General features: G+C 40.6%; 1 protein-coding gene, 1 long non-coding RNA gene and 1 pseudogene across 3 annotated transcripts; 1 reads left to right on the forward strand and 2 right to left on the reverse strand.

The window, feature by feature from the left end:
* Positions 1-19: 19 nt before the first annotated feature.
* On the forward strand, positions 20-12,012 carry LOC106610434 (semaphorin-4F). 2 transcript variants are annotated; one of them, XM_045722977.2, is made up of 15 exons: positions 20-176; positions 287-454; positions 1,481-1,614; positions 2,381-2,440; positions 3,385-3,483; positions 5,561-5,672; positions 5,840-5,950; positions 6,961-7,100; positions 7,230-7,411; positions 7,728-7,872; positions 8,101-8,305; positions 8,436-8,545; positions 8,755-8,897; positions 9,440-9,495; positions 10,158-12,012. In XM_045722977.2, exons 2-15 carry the CDS (start codon positions 352-354, stop codon positions 10,694-10,696), a joined length of 2,139 nt encoding a protein of 712 aa, XP_045578933.1. In that variant the 5' UTR covers positions 20-176; positions 287-351; the 3' UTR covers positions 10,697-12,012. The 2 variants fall into 2 exon arrangements, with proteins under 2 accessions (XP_045578933.1, XP_045578934.1); XM_045722978.2 differs by having other exon boundaries at positions 76-180.
* A 1,692-nt stretch (positions 12,013-13,704) lies between these two features.
* Positions 13,705-14,203, reverse strand: LOC123744170 (erythroblast NAD(P)(+)--arginine ADP-ribosyltransferase-like; annotated as a pseudogene).
* Positions 14,204-18,621: 4,418 nt separating this feature from the next.
* Positions 18,622-20,354, reverse strand: LOC123744289 (uncharacterized). The gene is made up of 2 exons (XR_006770873.2): positions 20,196-20,354; positions 18,622-20,090 (listed from the first exon to the last, which is right to left on the reverse strand). It is a non-coding gene; the product is annotated as an uncharacterized LOC123744289 (long non-coding RNA).
* Between the last annotated feature and the right edge of the window lie 622 nt (positions 20,355-20,976).

Consider the following 20,976-nt stretch of genomic DNA (forward strand, 5'->3'; position numbering starts at 1 on the left):
CTACTACTGTATATTTCAGGTTCCTCTGTGGTTGTGGGCGTGTATTGACGTTTGATTTAGTGAGATTTGAACGCTTCCTGGATTATAGTTCTATCACATACTGTACTGTACCTGACCTGTAGGCTAAGTGCCTATTATACCGTGTTAGAAATAGCACCACATCGGACACCGAATAGGTAGGTGAGAATAAAAAATACGCCGTATTTTGATACACTTGAACCGTACTTTTTAGTTTTCTTGGTTTCTGTAAACGTTTCGTTCCCCCCTGTGCATCCTGTATTGACAGAACGCCCCGAGCGCACTTTTAATGATGAGTAACTGACGCTCGGTCATCAACGGACATTCTTCCTGATGTCACTTCTCAACATGCCGACCACCTGTTTTATGGCCGTGATTTTGTGGCTCACAACTGGTTCAACTCGTTGTCAAACTGCAATTCCCAATGTTCACGGAGGTGAGTACAGTACAGTTGGACAAACGGTCTCTCACTACATACAAATGGTATCGCAATTTTAAAATGTATCGCAATTCCTAATGGATACGGTAACGTTAGGTAGGCTACAATCTAATTAGTCATAGCAATGCAAATGATGTTGCCTAGCAAACAAGTACATTTGTAAGAAGTCTATTATCAGCAACCAGTGTGGTTTTGGTAGGCTAATTTATTCATCTGGAAATGGAGATGGTTAATTACTTAATCCAACATTTAACCAGATGGAAAGGACAGAGGCATGGTGGAGAAATGCCCATTAAACAACACTTTTAAAATGACTGAAGACAGGTGTGTCATTTCACTGCTGTTTTCACGAAGAACCCGGAATATAGCAGAGTGAGTATAGACTGGGGTTACAGTGTTATCCTAATTTTGCCTGCTTTCATGGATAGATAGGCCTAGGCTATAGGCTATAGGTCTTAGATTGTAATACAGAGAATGTGGAGGTTTGAGATGCCCCACTCTTTATGGTGTGTGTGTGTTAACACACAAATGCAACAAGGAGCAGTTTACTGGACACATATTAAGCCTATGTCACGGACTAAATAGCAAACGCAAAGGAGAGTTTAGCCCCAAAATTGTCTACCTAAATCAGCATTGAGTAACTGGTGAGTAGGGGTTTATTTATTAGCTGATTCTGTTGCAAAACATTTCTTAAACGGAATGGGGAGGGACCTAACTGAATTTGTCCAATAGAAACCATTTTTTGTTGTTTGGACTAATTATTGCACCCCAGTTACAGCCGACCACAAGAATGTTTCTCAGTAGAGGAAGTGACACAATTACTGATAGAAATGACTTAGAAATGGTTCCGTAAAAGTCCCTGTAAGTCAGTCTCATCCTTCATACATTCATTCAAAGGTCAAAGGCAAATAAATGGGGCAGAGAAGGGGAGTCTATATATTACGGAGCCCTGGTCCAAGGTAGTGCACTGTAGGAAATAGCCATTTGGGGCACAACCCTAATGTTATGTCCTGTTCTCCTCAGGGGTAGGTGCAGTTCTGGGGGTGTCCAACGCCAGCGTCCTCCTGCAAGACCCCAGCTCTGAGACACTCTACGTGGGAGCCAGAGGCTCCATCCTGGCCCTGCACACCTCCAACCTCACCTGGAAACACCCATCAGTGAGAGAGAAAGGGAGGGAGAGACAGAGATAGGGGGGAGGGAGAGACAGAGATAGGGGGGAGAGAGAGAGAGGGAGGGGGGAGGGACAGGGACATAAGAGGACGGAGGGAGGGACAGGGAGATAAGAGGGCGGAGGGAGGGAGGGACAAGGAGATAAGAGGGCGAAGGGATGGACAGGGAGATAAGAGGGCGGAGGGAGGGAGGGACAAGGAGATAAGAGGGCGAAGGGAGGGACAGGGAGATAAGAGAGCGGAGGGAGGGAGGGACGGGAAGATAAGAGGGCGGAGGGAGGGACAGGGAGATAGGAGGGGGAGGGACAGGGAAATGGGAGGGAGGGAAGGAGGGACAGAGAGATAAGAGGGCGGAGGGAGGGACAGGGAGTTAAGAGGGGGGAGGGAGGGACAGGGAGATAAGAGGGGGATGGACAGAGAGATGGGAGGGACAGAGAGATGGGAGGGGGGAGACTTCTTCACTTGACTGTCTGTGTGTGCACGCTTATCTGTGAAACGAGTGTGTATTTGTTTCGGTGTTTTCATGATGGGTGTATTCATGAACACAAAACCATAGAAAAACCTACGTCTTACCTGGGACAAACACACTATGCCAGACATAGGTTAAACCTAGTCCTGGACAACTTTCTCAATAGAGATTCTCCACTGACACTGCTTTTTAGTCCAATACTCGGCTTAACCTGATGTTTAACTGTGTGATGTAACTGTATGCGTTTGTGTGTTCTCTCTTTGACTTCCGTCTCTGTCTCTGCAGATTAAGTGGGAGGCAACAGAAAAGGAGAGGAAGTCCTGTATGGGTAAAGGCAAGAGGGAGGTGAGCAACGTGTGGTGCTCATTGTAATGGCTGGAATGGAATGGATGGAACGGAGTCAAACATGGGATTTCCATATGTTTGATACCTCTCATTAATTCCATTCCAGCCATTACAATGAGCCTGTCCTCCTATAGCTCCTCCCACCGTCCTCCGCTGCTCTGTAGTGTATGTATGTGGTTAAAGGTGTCGGTGAGATGCTATGTTTCACACCCAAAATGTAACACCATGTCATGATGTATGATACTGTTACCATAACAGCTGCTTTACTGACTCTTCAGCTTCCTGTCAACAACACATCACATCCTGTATGTTTGGCTTTCAGATGACTTTTCACTTTTATCTCGTCATCTTCAAAGACTGATAAACAGGCATGACCTACCTTAAATAGTCAGGGAGTTAGAGTTATTGTTATCGCTACCGTTTATTCAATGGGAGTAATATGAAAACCTAGGCCTGTTCACATTGGGTTCCTGGCACCTGAGTTGAGAAACCCTGCATTATACTACTGATTCTAACCATATTTTATTGATCTGTGTAGAGCTAGGTTCTCCTGATCTAGGATCATGTTATCTACCCCAAATCCTAACCTTAGCCATTATGGTGAGGAATGTAAACTGACCTGAGATCTGTCTAGAGGCAACTTTATCCTGCTCTGTTATGGCCCTGTGCTAAGAAGGAGTTGCCAAACGCGCTTCAGCCTAGCTTAAATTAAAAGGCATTCAGGGACTTGAAAATCCCCCAAATATTCCATATCCCAGGGCACTTGAACTGTTTCCGCATAGATCGTAAAGATGTATTTACGAGATACAAACAGGCTTACGTTTTCCCCCTCTGCTAATCTCGAATGGCACCCTAGTCCCCTATTCAGTGCACCACTTTTGACCAGGGCCTACAGGGGAGAATAGGATGCTGTTTGAGACATGGCTCTTTGTCTCCCTCTACAGGATGACTGTTATAACTACATCTGTCTGCTGGAGGTTCTGAAGGATGGAAGGATCTACGTCTGTGGCTCCTACGCCTACGATCCCCAGTGTGCTTTCATAGTCAGTCACGTTCTCTCTCCTCTGTCTCTTCTCATACTCTACACCTATATTATCATTATTATTATTATTGTTATTATACTCTACACCTGTAATATTATTATTATTATTATTATACTCTACACCTACAATATTATTATTATAATTATTATTATTATACTCTACACCTATATTATTATTATTATTATACTCTACTCCTATATTATTATTATTATACTCTACTCTTATATTATTATAATTATTATACTCAACACCTATATTATTATTATTATACTTTACTCCTATATTATTATTATTATACTCTACTCCTATATTATTATTATACGCTCCACCTATATTATTATTATTATACTCTACACCTATATTATTATTATTATACTCTACTCCTATATTATTATTATACTCTACACCTATATTATTATTATTATTATTATACTCTACTCCTATATTATTATAATAATAATTATTATTATACTCTACACCTATATTATTATTATTATACTTTACTCCTATATTATTATTATACGCTACACCTATATTATTATTATTATTATACTCTACACCTATATTATTAATATTATACTCTACTCCTATATTATTATTATTAATATACTCTACTCTTATATTATTATTATTGTTATTATTATACTCTACACCTATATTATTATTATTATTATACTCTACTCCTATATTATTATTATTATTGTACTCTACACCTATATTATTGTTATTATTATTATTATACTCTACTCCTATATTATTATAACAATAATAATTATTATACTCTACACCTATATTATTATTATTATTATTATACTTTACTCCTATATTATTATTATTATACGCTACACCTATATTATTATTATTATTATTATACTCTACACCTATATTATTAATATTATACTCTACTCCTATATTATTATTATTAATATACTCTACTCTTATATTATTATTATTGTTATTATTATACTCTACACCTATATTATTATTATTATTATACTCTACTCCTATATTATTATTATTATTGTACTCTACACCTATATTATTGTTATTATTATTATACTCTACTCCTATATTATTATTATTTTACTCTCCACCTATATTATTATTATTATACTCTACTCCTATATTATTATTATTATACTCTACACCATTATTATTGTTATTATTATACTCTACTCCTATATTCTTCTTCTTCTTATTATTATACTCTACTCCTATATTATTATTATTATACTCTACACCTATATTATTATTATTAATTGTATTATTATTACACTCTACACCTATATTATTAATATTATTTTGAATACTTAACTCTACTCCTATATTCTTCTTCTTATTATTATAGTCTACTTCTATATTATTATTATTATACTCTACACTTATATTATTATTATTAATTTTATTATTATACTCTACACCTATATTATTATTATACTCTACACCTATAATATTATTATTATTTTTATTATTATACTCTACACCTATATTATTATTATTAATTGTATTATTATTATACTCTACACCTATATTATTATTATTATACTCTACACCTATATTATTATTATTATTATGATACACCTGCTAGATGCTCTTTTACTGTTGTGGTCAAATACATGTTATTCTTTCAATTAATGTATTTAGTTGATAGGCTTACACACATGATGTTCACGTCACAGGAGGTGGGACCTTAATTGGGGAGAACAGGCTCATGGTAATGGCTGGAGCGGAATCAGTGGAACCATATCAAATACGTCAAACTTATGGTTTCCATGTGTTTGATGCCGTTCCATTCGCGCCGTTCCAGCCATTATTATGAGCCATCCTACTGGGGCGGCAGGCAGCCTAGTGGTTTGAGTGTTGGGTCAGTAACCGAAATCCCCGAGCTGACAAGGTAAAACTCTGTTGTTCTGCCCATGAACAAGGCACCACTGTTCCCCGGTAGGCCGTCATTGTAAATAAGAATTTGTTCTTAACTGACTTGCCTGGTTAAATGCAAATATATATATTACATTTAAAATACCCTCAACAGCCTCCACTGGTTCACATACTAAATATAGACTGTGTGTGTGTTCAGGACCCAGTGACGTTTGCCCTAGTGAAGGAAGAAGGTGACGAAGTGAAGATGGAGAATGGGAAGGGGAAATGTCCTTATGATCCCAGACAACCTCACACTGCTGTTACTGCAGGTTAGACACACACACATGCTCACACTCTCTCACACTCACACACACACACACACACACACACACACACACACACACACACACACACACACACACACACACACACACACACACACACACACACACACACACACACACTCTATCACATCCTGTCTATATGTGTACTGTAGATGGAGTGCTGTACACCGCCTCCCCTTCTATCTTCCTGGGCACGGAGTTTGACATCACCAGGGCAACAGGTCAACAGGTGCGCGTGCATCAGTCCATCAACTGGCTCAGTGGTGAGACCCATCTGTCAATCACATACACTCCCAATGCATGATGGGAAAGATTATAAAATACTTCTACTGTCCAAACTTCTGTAACACCAAACAACAACAGAATGTGTCCAATGAAGAGTTTAACTCAGGATGTGGTTTAGCAGTGTTGTGTTACTTACCTAATGAGTTTGTTCTTTGATGATGGTCTATATCTATAACCATCCACATGTTTTATGCCAGTAAAGTTATACTGTATAAAATAAAAATCACGACAGCTCTGATGGAAACAGGATGTTTTGGTACAATTTTATAAATGCCAACAGATAACGTGTCCGTTCGACATGGTGGGATCTTTTTGTGGCGGTAGAATGAATTATGTGAGAAGTGGCAATGGAAACGTCTTTATGTGTTAGTATTAATATGGAAGTAAACTTGGAGTCATGTGATGGCATGTTGTGTGGTCCTCCCACTATGACTCGGGAAATCATGCAGTTTATTAGGCTACAGATGAAATAACTGAAAGTGCAAGGTGATTTTGACGCTCTTTTCCAATGAATATCGAGGGTCTTATTCTGGTGACATGATGATCGATGCTTGACTGCAGTTTGACAAATACAAATATTCTTGCTCTTATCCATAGTAATCTCATCATGTAGACTAGCCTTCCCACACTGTATCTGTGAGCTGTTGGCTAGAGCGCTCGTGCCAAGACCAGAATATGCACATTTGCTATTTAACCTAACAGTTTTTAGGACATAACTATCGGTACAGTTGAAAATGGAAAAACAATGAATTTTACATTTTTATTCGGTACATGAAAACTTAAGCGAAAAATGTTTTGTGTGTCTACGTCATCACACATTGATTTTTATCCACAAAAAGACAGTTTAGTGGAAACACCACTGATGAGAAAATGTGCAAGTTTGTCTGGGGCTACAACGAAAATGTGAACCGTCGGGGGTGTTGAGGACTGGAGATGGGAAGCACTACATACAATATGTCATTCATATGTAATTCTCTGATGAGTCCAGATCCAGAGTTTGTGAGTTCGGCCCTGGTCAGGGAGAGTCCTGGAGACGATGATAAAATCTACTTCTTCTTCACGGAGAACGCCATAGAGTACAACCTTTATACCAAGGTCAGGGTCACACGGGTGGCCAGAGTCTGCAAGGTGAGATACATCTCTCTCTCTCTTTTTTCTCTCTCTCTCCCTCTATTTTGCTCATGTGTGCTTTGTCTTGTGCTCTCTCTCTATACTTCTCATCCCCCTCTCCCCCATCCCTCTCTCCCTATCTGCCAGGGAGACGTGGGTGGCTCTAAGACCCTGCAGAAGCGCTGGACCAGTTTCCTGAAGGCTCAGCTGGTGTGTCGGGACCGGGACAGTGGCCAGCACTACACCGTCCTGACCCATGTCTACCCCCTGGAACACCGCCTGGGAGACCCCAGCAGCACACACTTCTACACGCTCTTCACCTCCCAGTGGTATGGGGGTGGAGGGGGGGACAGGGGAAGAGAGAGAGGGGGGGATAGAGATGGGGAGAGGGAGGTAGAGGAGGAGTAGAGATGGGGAATGGGGTGGAGAGAGAATGAGAGAGAGGACAGATTGCGAGGGAAAGAGAGAGGAGAATCACTAAATATGATTATCATGTTACAATGACTCATACAGACGGCATTACTGTAATGAACATGGTAATGTGTGTGTGTGTGTGTGTGTGTGTGTGTGTGTGTGTGTGTGTGTGTGTGTGTGTGTGTGTGTGTGTGTGTGTGTGTGTGTGTGTGTGTGTGTGTGTGTGTTTAGGAAAGGAGAGCGTGTGTCAGCAGTGTGTGTGTACAGCCTGGCTGACATCACCAAGGTGTTTGCGACGGGAGGCTTCAGAGATATGAAGAGGAACTGTGTGAACAGTGGGAGCTCTGAGTCTGTACCCGACCCCCGTCCTGGACAGGTATTCACCAGACTCACCTGGGTTGTATTTATTAGGGCATGCAATGGAAAGCATTTTAAAAACGTTTTGCAGCGGATAGCGAAAGTTAGTGCTTCTTTCGAAAATGAGTGTTTCTTTGTTATTGGACGAATCCAGGTAGTCATTTTCCATTTAAGGGTTATTATCATATAGTGTCCTAGTATGTCCATCATCGTCATAACATGCTGAATTGTTCTCTGTCCCCCTCAGTGTATCAACGATGACCTGAGAGCCCAGGGTTATAACTCCTCCTTCGATATGCCCGACCGCGTGCTGCAGTTTGCCAAGGAACATCCTCTGTTGACGGACACTGTGGACGCAGCGCCCCTTCTGGTGAGGAGGGGAACCACATACACCAGGATCACAGCCACCAACATCTCCAACAGTGATGCTGCCCTACTACATCTGGGAACAGGTGAGAGAGAGAAACATCAAGTAATCAATAGACCAGGCAGTTAATTGACTATGCTGAACATATCAGAAAATATTCTCATTTTGTGGTTGATTATGTTCTGTGGTGTGAATTGATGTGTGTTTTCACACAGATCAGGGGGAGTTACACAGTGTGTGTATCGTTGGTCGTACTGCTACTCTGCTGCAGGAGATCCCTCTGACAACCTCAGTAGAGCCCGTCAACAACATCCTCATACACCAGGTATCAGACACGCACTCACACACACACACACGCACGCACGCACGTACACACGCACGCACGCACGCATGTACACACACACACACACACACACACACACACACACACACACACACACACACACACACACACACACACACACACACACACATACACAGACAGACACACTCAGACAGACACACAGACATCTTTAACCCTTTGCTCCCTCCCAGGGCCATGTGGTGGTAGGCTCCCCCTCCTCTCTGTCCCGTGTGCCAGTAGAGGAGTGCAGGGTGTACTCCAGCTGTCAGGTGTGTGCCCGGGCAGCAGGACTAGGTTGTGTGTGGGACGTCAACAAGAGAGCCTGTGTTGCGGAGTGAGTCTACATAGCATTCTCTTTGTGAGGGTTTGAGTCCCTCTCTTTCTCTCTCTCTCTCTCTGAATTCAATTCAAGGGCTTTATTGGCATGGGAAACATATGTTAAGGCCCTCCTTGGTAGACCTCTCTCTCGGTCTCTATTTCTGTCTCTGTCGCTGACTCTCTATGTCTGTCTCTGTCTCCCACTCTCTGTCTCTGTCAATTCAATTTCAATTTAAGGGGCTTTATTGGCATGGGAAACATATGTTTACATGGCCAAAGGAAGTCAAATAGATAATAAACAAAAGTGAAATAAACAATAAAAAGTTTACATTTAACAGTACACTCCAAAAGAAAAAAGACATTTTAAGTGTCATATTATGTCTAAATATACAGTGTTGTAATGATATGCATAAAGGAAAATAAATCAACATAAATATTGGTTGTATCTCTCTCTGTCTCTCTCTTTCTCCTGCTGTCCAAAACATTGCTTTATCTTCCTTCCTTTCAAACTAGTTGTTTCACTCTCACCATCTCTCTTTCTTCTCTCTCTGTTCTCAGCTCTCCAGTGCAGAGGGAGTCAGAGGACCCTTTGAAGGTGTGTGGCACTGGAGAGGGTGAGTATGAACAATATTCCACTATTAAACAGGTTGATTTTAATTGTAGTGCTAGAGGCGTACTACAGACCCTTGTTTGATTCCAGGCTGTATCACAACCGGCCGTGATTGGGAGTCCCATAGGGCGACGCACATTTAGCCCAGTGTCGTCCGGTTTAGGGTTTGGCCGGGGTAGGCTGTTATTGTCAATAAGAATTTGTTCTTAACTGACTTGTCTAGTTGAATAAAGGTTTAAAAAAAGATATATAATAATTGTATTTTATAATTATATCAATTATATTCCACTATTACCCATGCATAAGGTTCTTATATCACATCTAGTCCACTATTAAACATGAATAAGGTTATTATATCACATCTATTCCACTCTTAAAAACATATAAAGCCCTTATCACATTTTCCACTATTAAACATGCATACAGCCCTCATACCACATCTATTCCACTATTAAGCACATCCACCAAATCTACTACATTTCCAAACAGAATTAGGACGATCTCTCTCTCTCTCTCTTCCTCTCATCTTGTAACTCCCTAACTCCCTACCTCTTCTGTCTCTCCCTTTCTATCTCTTTTATTCTCCATCCTTCCTTCTCACTCCTCCTCTTTCTATCTCTGCTTCTGCCTCTCTCTGTCCTCCCTCCCACCCCCTTCGCATCTCAGGTCGTTGTTCCCCTGTGGTGAAGGAGCTGCGTGTGAAGAAGGGCCTGGTGGTCCTCCTCCCCTGTGACCACCCCCATCTATCCCCTCTCCCCTGCGTCTGGGAGCACCCCCAGGGCCGCCACACCCAGCAGCACCACTCCCACCTGGAGGTCACCATCTCCGGATCCAGCCTGGGCCTCTACTCCTGCCGCTGCTCAGCCCAGGATGATTATTCCTGGGGTAGCGAACCCTGCCTCACAGCCTCCTACCAGCTCACCATGGAGGACCTCAGTGTCGAAGGCAGGGTGGACCCGGGGCTGCGGAGGTCACCGGTATGGGTGTACATCTCCTGTGTCCTGCTGGGGGTGCTGGTTGGAGCTTTAGGAGCCACTGTGTTCCTGAAGAGGATGTGCTGGAGAGCAGCCCAGCACACCCCATTAGAGGACAGAAATGGGAGGGGAGCCAATCAAGGACAGCAGGGGCGGGGCCCCACCTGCTATGAGAATAAGCTGGTGATGAGTGACACGCCAGTCGGCCAATTGGGAGAGGGCGTTTTATGACGAGATGTCCAGAATTGACTTAATTGAAGGGAGTGTTTTGCCAGGTACCGCTTACAGACTACTCTCTCTGACGCGTTCTTTCTTTCTGTGTGTCTGTCTCTCTCTTTGTGTGTCTCTCTCTGTCTCTCTCTCTCTCTCTGTCTCTCTGTGTCGCTCTCTCTGTCTCTCTCTGTGTCTCTCTCTCTTTCTCTGTGTCTCTTTCTTGTCTCTCGCTCTGTGTCTCTCTGCTTCTCTGTAACCAGGTTTCCATCCAACCTATTTATGCGAGTAAAACATGTCACGACAGGCCTGATGGAAACAGCATATTTTTGGGTAAACTTTCCAAATGTCGACAAAACAAAATACACTAGACAAGGTGAGATCGTTTTGTGTTGGTAAAATTAATTATGTGAGAAATGGAGGTGGAAACACCTCCTTTATAGGCAAGTATTGATATGATAACCATCATATCGATGCGATGACATGTTGTGTGGTCCTCACACTACGACTCGGGAAAGCATGCAGTTTATTAGGCTATAGATGAAATAAGTTATGATGAACGTCACAGGGAGGTGAAAGTGCACAGTGATGAGCTTGATGCTCCTTTCCAATAAATATCAGGGGTCTTATTCTGGTGACATGATCGATGCTTGGCTGCCGTTTGACAAATAAAAAGAATCTTGCTCTTATCCATAATATTGTCATGTAGGCAAGCCTACCCGCACTGTATCTGCCAGCTGCTGGCTAGAGCGTACATGCAAAGACCACATTTGCTATTTATCGCAACACAGTTGAAAATGCGATGGAAACCCGTCCTCACCCACTGTTTCCGCCAAGTCAGTTTGGCGGAAACACAGCACTGGTGGGAAAATGTGCATATTTTCCTTATTAATATTTTAGAATATTCACATGAAAATCTGTCGCCAATTGGATTGAAACCAAGCTAGTGACATCACAGGGTAGGATTAAAATAAAAAATGATAGTGATTTCCAAACCTGGAACCAGTTTCTAGCCAGCGGTAGGGTATATACTTGCTCCCCACGTCACTGCAAATCTCAGTGTTTGATGAAAATCCCTGATTTTACTTTTAATGTCATTGGCTAGAACGTTTTCACATGTTTAGACACTGGCATTGTGCTGGCGATAATGAACATGAGGATGAGAAGTGGTAGGATTTCCCTTTAAGTTGTCTTTTGTGCATGTACATTTGACTTGCTTTTTTTTAACATGATTTTGCATCTTTTTGTAATATTTGAGAATGTTTTGTAGTTGTTGTTATCCATTGTTTGCCATTTCTGAACAAAGCGTATTTTAGTAAATATTCCTACAGTACCAATTGGATGTTTTCCTGTATAATTTTATTGAACCATTTAACTGTGTTAATTCAGTATGTCATATAATATGAAATCTTAACTATAATCAGTGGGCCATGTAATATTATAATTCAGAAGAGGGAGGTGAACACATGTTCTACTTAACTATGTAATATTAGATTTTGAAGATATAGGTCATTCAAAAGGTTAGTACAACAGAAGTTCAAAAAATGCATGAGACTTTTACTAAATCAGGGATGGACCACAAAAAAATCTGAACTCAACATGACGGGCTGCAGTTACCCCCTCCCCACACCTATTGCAAGTAAAACATTTAGTGGTGTCACGGTTGTCGAAAGGAGCGGACCAAAGTGCAGCGTGTGTTTCGTTCCACATATGTATTTACTCTGTGAAACTATGCAATACATCAAATAACTGAAATAGACAAAACAACAAACCGTGATGCAGAGGAGAAACAAACACTACTCACAAATAATCACCCACAAAAACCAGGAAGAAAAACCTACTTAAGTATGATCTCCAATTAGAGACAATGAGGACCAGCTGCCTCTAATTGGAGATCATCCCAAACAAACCAACAAAGAAATACAAAAACTAGAACCTAAGAACATAGATAGAACACATAGAATAAACCCCCCCTGTCACGCCCTGACCTACTCTACCATAGAAAATAACATTTTACCATGGTCAGGATGTGACAAGTGGCCCCACTCTTGACAGCAGATATGTTTTTTATGTTTTAGCGTTAATTTTGTGCAATTCTACACATTTTGCCTTGGGATGTAGAGAACATTTTGCAGTTTTCTAACTAACTAATGCAATTCTACTCATTTTGCCATGGGGCGGAGAGGAAAATTTGCTGTTTTACAGGTCATTTCCTGTAATTCTACACATTTTGCCATGGGACGGAGAATAAAATGTGCTGTTTTACAGCTCACTTCCTGTAATTCTGCACATTTTGCCATGGGGTGTAGAGAAGGAATTGCCCGTGGGCCGCCCGTTGCCCATCCCTGTACTAAATATTCCCACGTCTCCGGCTTCCTTGCAACACTTCATGACACAACACCACCAGACCACTTTTTTTTTTTTTTTATAAATGTTTACGTTACACCCAATTTTGTTACAGCTTGGCCATAGTGGGAAACAACAACTTGCCATAGACATTTAGGGGTGTTTTCCCAGACACAGATTAAGACTAGTCCTGGACTAAAAAGCAAACTTATTGAAGACTCTCTGTGTCTGGGAAACCGCTCCCCATATACTTACAAATTAATTTAAGGATGCTGCTACTGGGTTTTCTCAAGACTATGACCACTTCCTTCATCACAAGGCACACCAATCTTCACACAGCGTGGGGAGCACAAGACTGACCCAAAATCCTGGTACTTAGCAGCCATGTCCAGCCCTTGATCGCAATAAGCTGCACCTGGAAACACACATGAACCTGGGAAAAAGATGGGTGGTGTTCCTGCCTGACTACATTGCAGACGCCTGCCAGATCTCACAACGATTGGGTAGGTGTTGAACGTATCAGCTAAGCAGATTATATGTTATAGCAATCGGATGCCCGACTGTGCAGTCGATGAAGTGGGACCAACCATTGGTTGATGAAATGCAACGTCTGCAAGGAAGTGGGCCTGGAACTCGACCAAGACATTCAACATGTCACGTGTTACATGGTGTTACAGGTTTTGTTATTTTTTGTCATTATCGACAATATGGCAATTCAAGTCACTTTTGGTTGTTTTTGTGCTCTCTAGTTCATAGACAATCTCACATTCACTCGTATCATCTTTGTCCTTATCTTCCAATACTTTATTCTTGGATACCTCAGCAATTTTGCAAACCTCATATGGGGAAATCAACACCTCTTCTTCATTGTTCAATTGAGAGAAACCTGCCAGGGACGCACCACAACAGACAGTGATCTTAAAACATGTCTTCCAATCTGCAAACATTTTAGCCACATGCTCGTAGGTAGATGATGAAGCAAATTGGCCAAATCGCATTGTCATCTTTTTTTCCTTCGTAAGCTAACCGGGTTCCACGGAAGGTTTCTTCATACTGTTTTTCCGGGTCTTTATTAAGAATACGTAAGGCATCAGACAACAGGAAAAGCAAGGAGTGATACTTATAAACGGTCTTGTAGCGCTTCCCTATGGTAGTGGCCTCATTGAATGGCTCGAAAATCATCTCTGTTGGATTCACATATACATGAATTGCCCTTAAATGGTAATTAGACAGTTCAATGTTATGTTTATGGGTGTCATAAAATTCCATAGCTTCCCACCAAGCGCATTGACATTTTCTGTACTTTTTTTTCTCCTTTGGTAGGATACTGTTTGTCACCTCACAGAGCATATTCTCCCTGCAGCCCTCATAGGAGTCATCAATAGAGTCAGGGGCCATGTCAAGGGGTGTTGTGTTGGGATTGCGACGATTCAGTCGGGGATGAATCTTCAGAATAGGGAAGAGACAATGGTAACACTTTAATGACAGTGGTGAAATGTATTATTCATATAGCCTTTATATGCATGACATAAAGAGTCATGAAGCCTTTATATGCATGACATTGTCATAAATCCCTATTATCACACACTCTTTATAAGCTTACATAGTTTTAAGTAGTCTTATGCAGTAATGAGATAAACATTATAACACCCACTCCGCATGAACTGTTATAAGCAAGCTACATTGTCTCTGCCAAATGTCTCTGTTACACATATATGTATGTTATGAAGCCTTTATGTGTACACAAATTTATACATGTGTTGGGTACAATCAGGGAAGACATTAGCGTTTACAAGCCCTAGTAAATGATTCATAAATTATTTTCCACCACGATTGGTAAAGTGGCACACTCTTTGGATGTTATAACACATTCATAGGAATTTAAACTTATTCATGAATACTTTTTCATGACTTACTGAAAATTATTAAGTTGCATAGTGACATTTTAGCCTTACTCAGTCCTCTTTAAAGACTACAGTCTGCAGGTGCTACAAAGTAATAATTGGTGTAATTTGAAGCTTTAATAGCGTGCTCTGTAAAATGAGTAGTATTTCGATAACAGTTTTCTTGCGTTAGTTAATGAACCATGGAGGTACCCTGCTCTACGGGTGGTAACTCATTGGATCTGATTCATTTGATTAAATGCAATTACATGTTTTAGAGTTGCAACCATAGAAATACAATGTATTTATTCTACTAAAAAGCTATTGTCAACTTAATGTCTATGGTTATTTTGTTCACTGCTCACTGTGAGCCTATTTGTGCAACTATTATTGAATTTGCATAGAAAAGTAATTTGGTTGCAAATGCAACTGTGGCCATGCAAATCCTTTTTAGGCTACTGATTCCACCAGTGGCACCTTGTATGACCATACAAGTCTATTATGCGACCGAGCACAGTAAAATAATTTGGTTGCAAAGTCACTGCCCTGCCCTACCTCTGCCCCACAAGGAACATTAACACAAGGCTTATAGTCCTGCCTGGACAGGAACATTAACACAAGGCTTATAGTTCTGCCTGGACAGGAGCATTAACACAAGGCTTATAGTTCTGCCTGGACATGACCCTTAACACAAGGCTTATAGTTCTGCCTGGACAGGAACATTAACACAAGGCTTATAGTTCTGCCTGGACAGGAGCATTAACACAAGGCTTATAGTTCTGCCTGGACAGGACCACTAACACAAGGCTTATAGTTCTGCCTGGACAGGAACATTAACACAAGGCTTATAGTTCTGCCTGGACAGGAACATTAACACAAGGCTTATAGTTCTGCCTGGACAGGACCCTTAACACAAGGCTTATAGTTCTGCCTGGACAGGACCATTAACACAAGGCTTATAGTTCTGCCTGGACAGGACCATTAACACAAGGCTTATAGTTCTGCCTGGACAGGAGCATTAACACAAGGCTTATAGTTCTGCCTGGACAGGACCATTAACACAAGGCTTATAGTTCTGCCTGGACAGGAACATTAACACAAGGCTTATAGTTCTGCCTGGACAGGAGCATTAACACAAGGCTTATAGTTCTGCCTGGACAGGACCATTAACACAAGGCTTATAGTTCTGCCTGGACAGGACCATTAACACAAGGCTTATTGTTCTGCCTGGACAGGACCATTAACACAAGGCTAGTTCTGTATCTTTACCTGATAACGTACTGCAGGATAGAGCCATTCCCATACAGCACTGTGAATTAGTAACATGCTGTTGAGTTGTTCTAAATATTCAGAAGTCTGGACATGTCTACTGTCCCTCTTACTGAACATCCCCATCCTCCCAAGTCAATACCACCCTCATCCACCCTCTGTTCTTAAATGCCAAAGACAATAAGTCATGTTGAGACAGTGGCTTCAACAAATGTAAAAAGTCTACTTAATGAATGTCCCTAGCCAGTGGGTTTGAGTAGAGTGTCTCCTTTCTCACTATTGGCTATTATATCATTCAGTGTTGTTTTAAATGTCAGAGCCTTGTCTGCTACACGTTCCTGCACCATTACACTGTTTTCTGTCTGCTTGGCCTTTATAACAATCAATCTGACAATAGCTACAGCTAACCAGTCAGTTGCTGAAAATATCCTATAACATGTAAATATACCTGGCTCTGTCCATACTGGTCTTTATTCTGTCCCTTTGAATAAACCTCAAGCACAACATTACATAATACTGTCATGTGTTCAATAGTGCCTCTAACAATTTCTGCCTTGAGATCATGTAAATTCTGCCATAAGATAATGTAAATTATACCTTGAGATCATTTGAATTATACCTTGAGGTTTTAGGCTATTGTTCCAGCACTAAAATACCTCATACAACTAGTTAAAGCCACTGTCTGCAAGGTGTCCAGTAATTTCACAAAAAATCTCTCTCTGTTTGTAAATGCTACAGTTAATATAGTTACAGTAAATGCTAAAGTACATATAGTTACTGTACATGCTACAGTACATGTAGTTACAGTAAACGCTACAGTTCATATAGTTACAGTAAATGCTACAGTAAATATAGTTACAGTAAATTTAGTTATAGTAAATGCTACAGTACATATAGTTACAGTACGTGCTACAGTACATGTAGTTACAGTAAATGCTACAGTTCATATAGTTACAGTAAATGCTACAGTAAATATAGTTACAGTAAATTTAACTATAGTAAATGCTACAGTACATACAGTTACAGTAAATGCTATATATGACCAGGCCTGGGTTCAAATACTATTTGAAATCTTTCAAATACTTTCAGTGTTTTCTTTAATCTGCCTGGAGTGCCAGGTGGGCAGGATTTGCACTTTTGGGACTTTTCTTTTTATTCCATTGCAACAAGCATGCTCAATCAAGCACAGCTAAGGTATTTGAACCCAGGTCTGTATGCAATCTATGGTGAAGTTGTTGGTACTGTAGCAGTTGTTTCGCATTGGGTTTCTCCCAGTGTGGGCATTACAGTATGGAGCCTCCATCATATTTGTAGAAACAAAAGAAAGAAAGGTGGGGAACTTCCAGTGATGTGTTCCTATGGGAATACTGGAAAACAAATTGGAACATGAATTGCTTCATTCAAGTCACGAGAGTATCCCAAAGTTGAAGGGTTTATTGTTCCCGTCGCCACTCTCTAGAAGTAACCCTCTGAGTTTCGTCAGCAACACGTGACAACAGAGGGCTCACTGAGCGAATTGGTAGGGGCAAGGAGTGGTTTGGGATTCACAATCTCTCTCTGTCTGTTTGTCTTTCTGTCTCTGTCTGTCTCTCAGATTCTCTCTTTGTCTGTCGATCTCTCTCTCTCTATTTCTATCTCTCTCGGTCAGTAACTCTAGCCAGTGTTCCAGGCATCTGATTTGAACGGTTAATCTGATTTAAGATGTAACGTAGTTTGCGCACTGTGGAGCAAGACAGTCCTTATTTGGCCAATGGTGAAAGGTCATGTGACACCCAAAAGTATTTATATTACATTATTATTATTATTATTATTATTATATGTCATGTTGCCTTATGTTGCATGTTTACCTATTTGTTTACATGATTCTAAACGTTTTTACATGACTTTGAATGTTTGAAAAAAGTTATTTTGTATTTTCCATTTCTACACAAAGCAGGAAAAACAGTAAAAGTTCCTTCAGTGCCAACTGGTAGTTTCCAGTATCGCTTTACTGAACAACTAATTCATTAATTGAGTCATTCATTCGTTAATCGTGTGTCATGGCCTAAGTCACTCAAAAGTGGAGAAGGCTTCAGTGGAAGTTTAACAAAGACATGAGAATGTAATAATGCTGAATGTTTTTCTTTATTAATGTTGGCAGAAGCTGCATGCATCCCCAATGGAGTCTGTTACACAGGGTAGTGCAAGTCTAGTGACTGTAACATCTTAATGTCTGTGTCCTGATGACAGAATGTAACAATAACAGTGGACCACTAACTCATTAAAATATAACTAACAGACATTGAAAATATATTTGTATCACAAAATATATTTGTATTTTTTTTTTTTTTTAAGAAAGCGGAAATAGACTTGTTTGATTAAAACATCTTGACGGAAAATGAAAATGAATGTATGTCTCAAAAAGATATTGTAACGGTCGTCGTATATAGTGGACCAAGGCGCAGCGGGTTGAGTGCTCATTATAATGTTTATTAGAACACTTACAAAACAAAACAAGAAAACGAACGACCGCACAGTATTACAGGCTAAACACAGCAGTTCAAAAACAACTTCCCACAAAGGACAGGTGAAAACAGGGCTACCTAAGTATGACTCCCAATCAGCAACAACGATGTACAGCTGTTCCTGATTGAGAGCCATACCAGGCCAACACAAAGAAATACACAACATAGACAGAGCATAGAAATACAAAACATAGAACATAACCAAAAACCCCGGAATACTCTAAACAAACACCCCTCTACATAAACACATATCCCAACAAACCCCGAACCACATAAAACAAACATCCCCCTGCCACATCCTGACCAAACTACAATAACAAATAACCCCTTTACTGGTCAGGACGTGACAGATATGGACCACGAAATTGACTCAATAGTTTGCTGTATTCACAAAATATAAGTTTACCCTGGATGTACAATTTAGAGTTGAATTAACTTGTATACTAATATGAGGTTATGTTAACAAAATGTCCCGTGTTGACATAACTTACAATTTTAAGGCAGTGGGTTATAACACTTTACAGTGTTGGTATTGATAGAAGCTGTAGACAGAGGCACCATCTAGATGACAGATTTCAGTAAATGCAAGATGTCATATTAAGAACTTAAATCTCAATGCAAATAGGTACGGATATTGCTCATATGTTTCTCCACATATGGCAAAGTAGTAGAATCATTATCTGATTCCTACTCGGCTTGATCTGTATTTACACTAAAGCACAGTTCAGATCACTTAAATATGTTGCACTTTTCAGTTTGAAAACAACTTTGCACCACAGGTCTTTGACTGTTTCTCTCTTTTTCACTTCCTCAATTTTTAATTTCTCATAAGGGGGATCAAAACCTCTGCCTCAAGTGGCCCCACGATCGTATATTTTTCCACAGAGGCACCATAGCATGTTTCAATTTCAAAACAATTTTCAGTTCCAAATTCTGCAGCAAGAGTCTGAGAAGTAGAGGTTGAGAGGAATTTGCCAAATCTAATTTCTTGATTTAACTGACCCTTGTAAACACATTTGGTTCCACGGTATACGGTTTTCAAACATTCATTGGGATTCTTTTTTTCTTTCAGAATACGTATGGCATCAGACAGCAGAAAAAGCCATGCATAGAACTCAAATGTTTTTGCTTTATATTTATCTTTTCCCACACGAACTGCATCATTGAGGGTTTTGTACAAAACACCAGAGTACAACTTGATTGCAAGAATATGTTCAACTGTAAATTCCCCATCAGACTCTTTGTTGTCAAGAGCATCATAATGGTCTGTCCAACGAGTTCCGAAGTCGTTCGTATTGGCTGTAATCTCTTCTTTCAGGTACACTTTCACCTGGTCAACATAGCTGGAACACAGCCCTTGTATGCATCGTCGACAGATGAAAGTGCCATGTCCAGAACTGTGTCATGCCTCACCTTGGAGAGGAGAAAAAGGATTTAGCTATTTCACCTTTTTAGGATTTAAAATTCATTTTAAACATTCAGTTAGGGTATGTGACACATGCACACACACAAACATACCATTCCATTCACCATGCTGAAGGTCAATGAGAAAACAGCCAACACTGCAAACTTCACCATCTTCACTGCAATCTAGAGTATACTCAAAGATGATCCTAGTTATTATCAGGTTACAGCTCTCTGGTGCTTGTGGCTGTGATGTTACCAAGTTGCCTTCACTTTGGTGCGCCTCCCTACATCCGGACAGTAATTTATCCTGTATCTGCAATTTGCATAGCTAAAATGCCACTTCAGTACAGGTCTCATTCATACAATACAAACTCGCGTGCCAGTCTCCCATTGGCAGTTTTGAATCTATGTTGGTCTTATTCCTCTACCCTTTTTTGGAAATTGAGCATTGCCCAAGGAAGATGAAAACGGACATTTACATGTCACTTGACATCATGTTTACTCCATAACTCTGTACTGAGTAGGACCAGTTTGATACTGTATTTTAGCTGAGCTTCTACTGTTGTCAGTACTCAATGTTTGTTTTAGCTCGTTGCCTCTAAATGAATAAAACAGCATAACATATCTTTTAAATCTAGCTTTTGAATGCTGACACAAATTAATCTGATGTTTTAACTTACATTGCTTCTAGACGCCCGCCTATGCCCAATTACAAAAAGTAATGTATGAACCGCTAATTGTAACTCTAATGTCCCTAGGCGTTGTTTAACTGGGCTATCTTCTCTCTATCTCACTCGTGACCATGATCCCCTTCACACCACTTGAACAATTTCAGGCTTATTCACTGTTTGTTCAGAGCTTAATCAGGTGCAGTCCAGGACCAGGGTTGTGG

The sequence above is a fragment of the Salmo salar genome, chromosome 08 (genome assembly GCF_965601325.2).
Source record: "Salmo salar chromosome 08, fSalSal1, whole genome shotgun sequence".
Classification (NCBI taxonomy): domain Eukaryota; kingdom Metazoa; phylum Chordata; class Actinopteri; order Salmoniformes; family Salmonidae; genus Salmo; species Salmo salar.

What these genes read in the sequence shown, in the direction of transcription:
- LOC106610434 (XM_045722977.2), top strand. Translation starts at nt 352, where the DNA reads ATGTCACTTCTCAACATGCCGACCACCTGTTTTATGGCCGTGATTTTG. An exon ending in TGGGTAAAGGCAAGAGGGAG is followed by an intron (nt 2,441 to 3,384) that starts GTGAGCAACGTG and finishes CTCCCTCTACAG; the next exon opens with GATGACTGTTATAACTACAT. An exon ending in ATCCCCAGTGTGCTTTCATA is followed by an intron (nt 3,484 to 5,560) that starts GTCAGTCACGTT and finishes GTGTGTGTTCAG; the next exon opens with GACCCAGTGACGTTTGCCCT.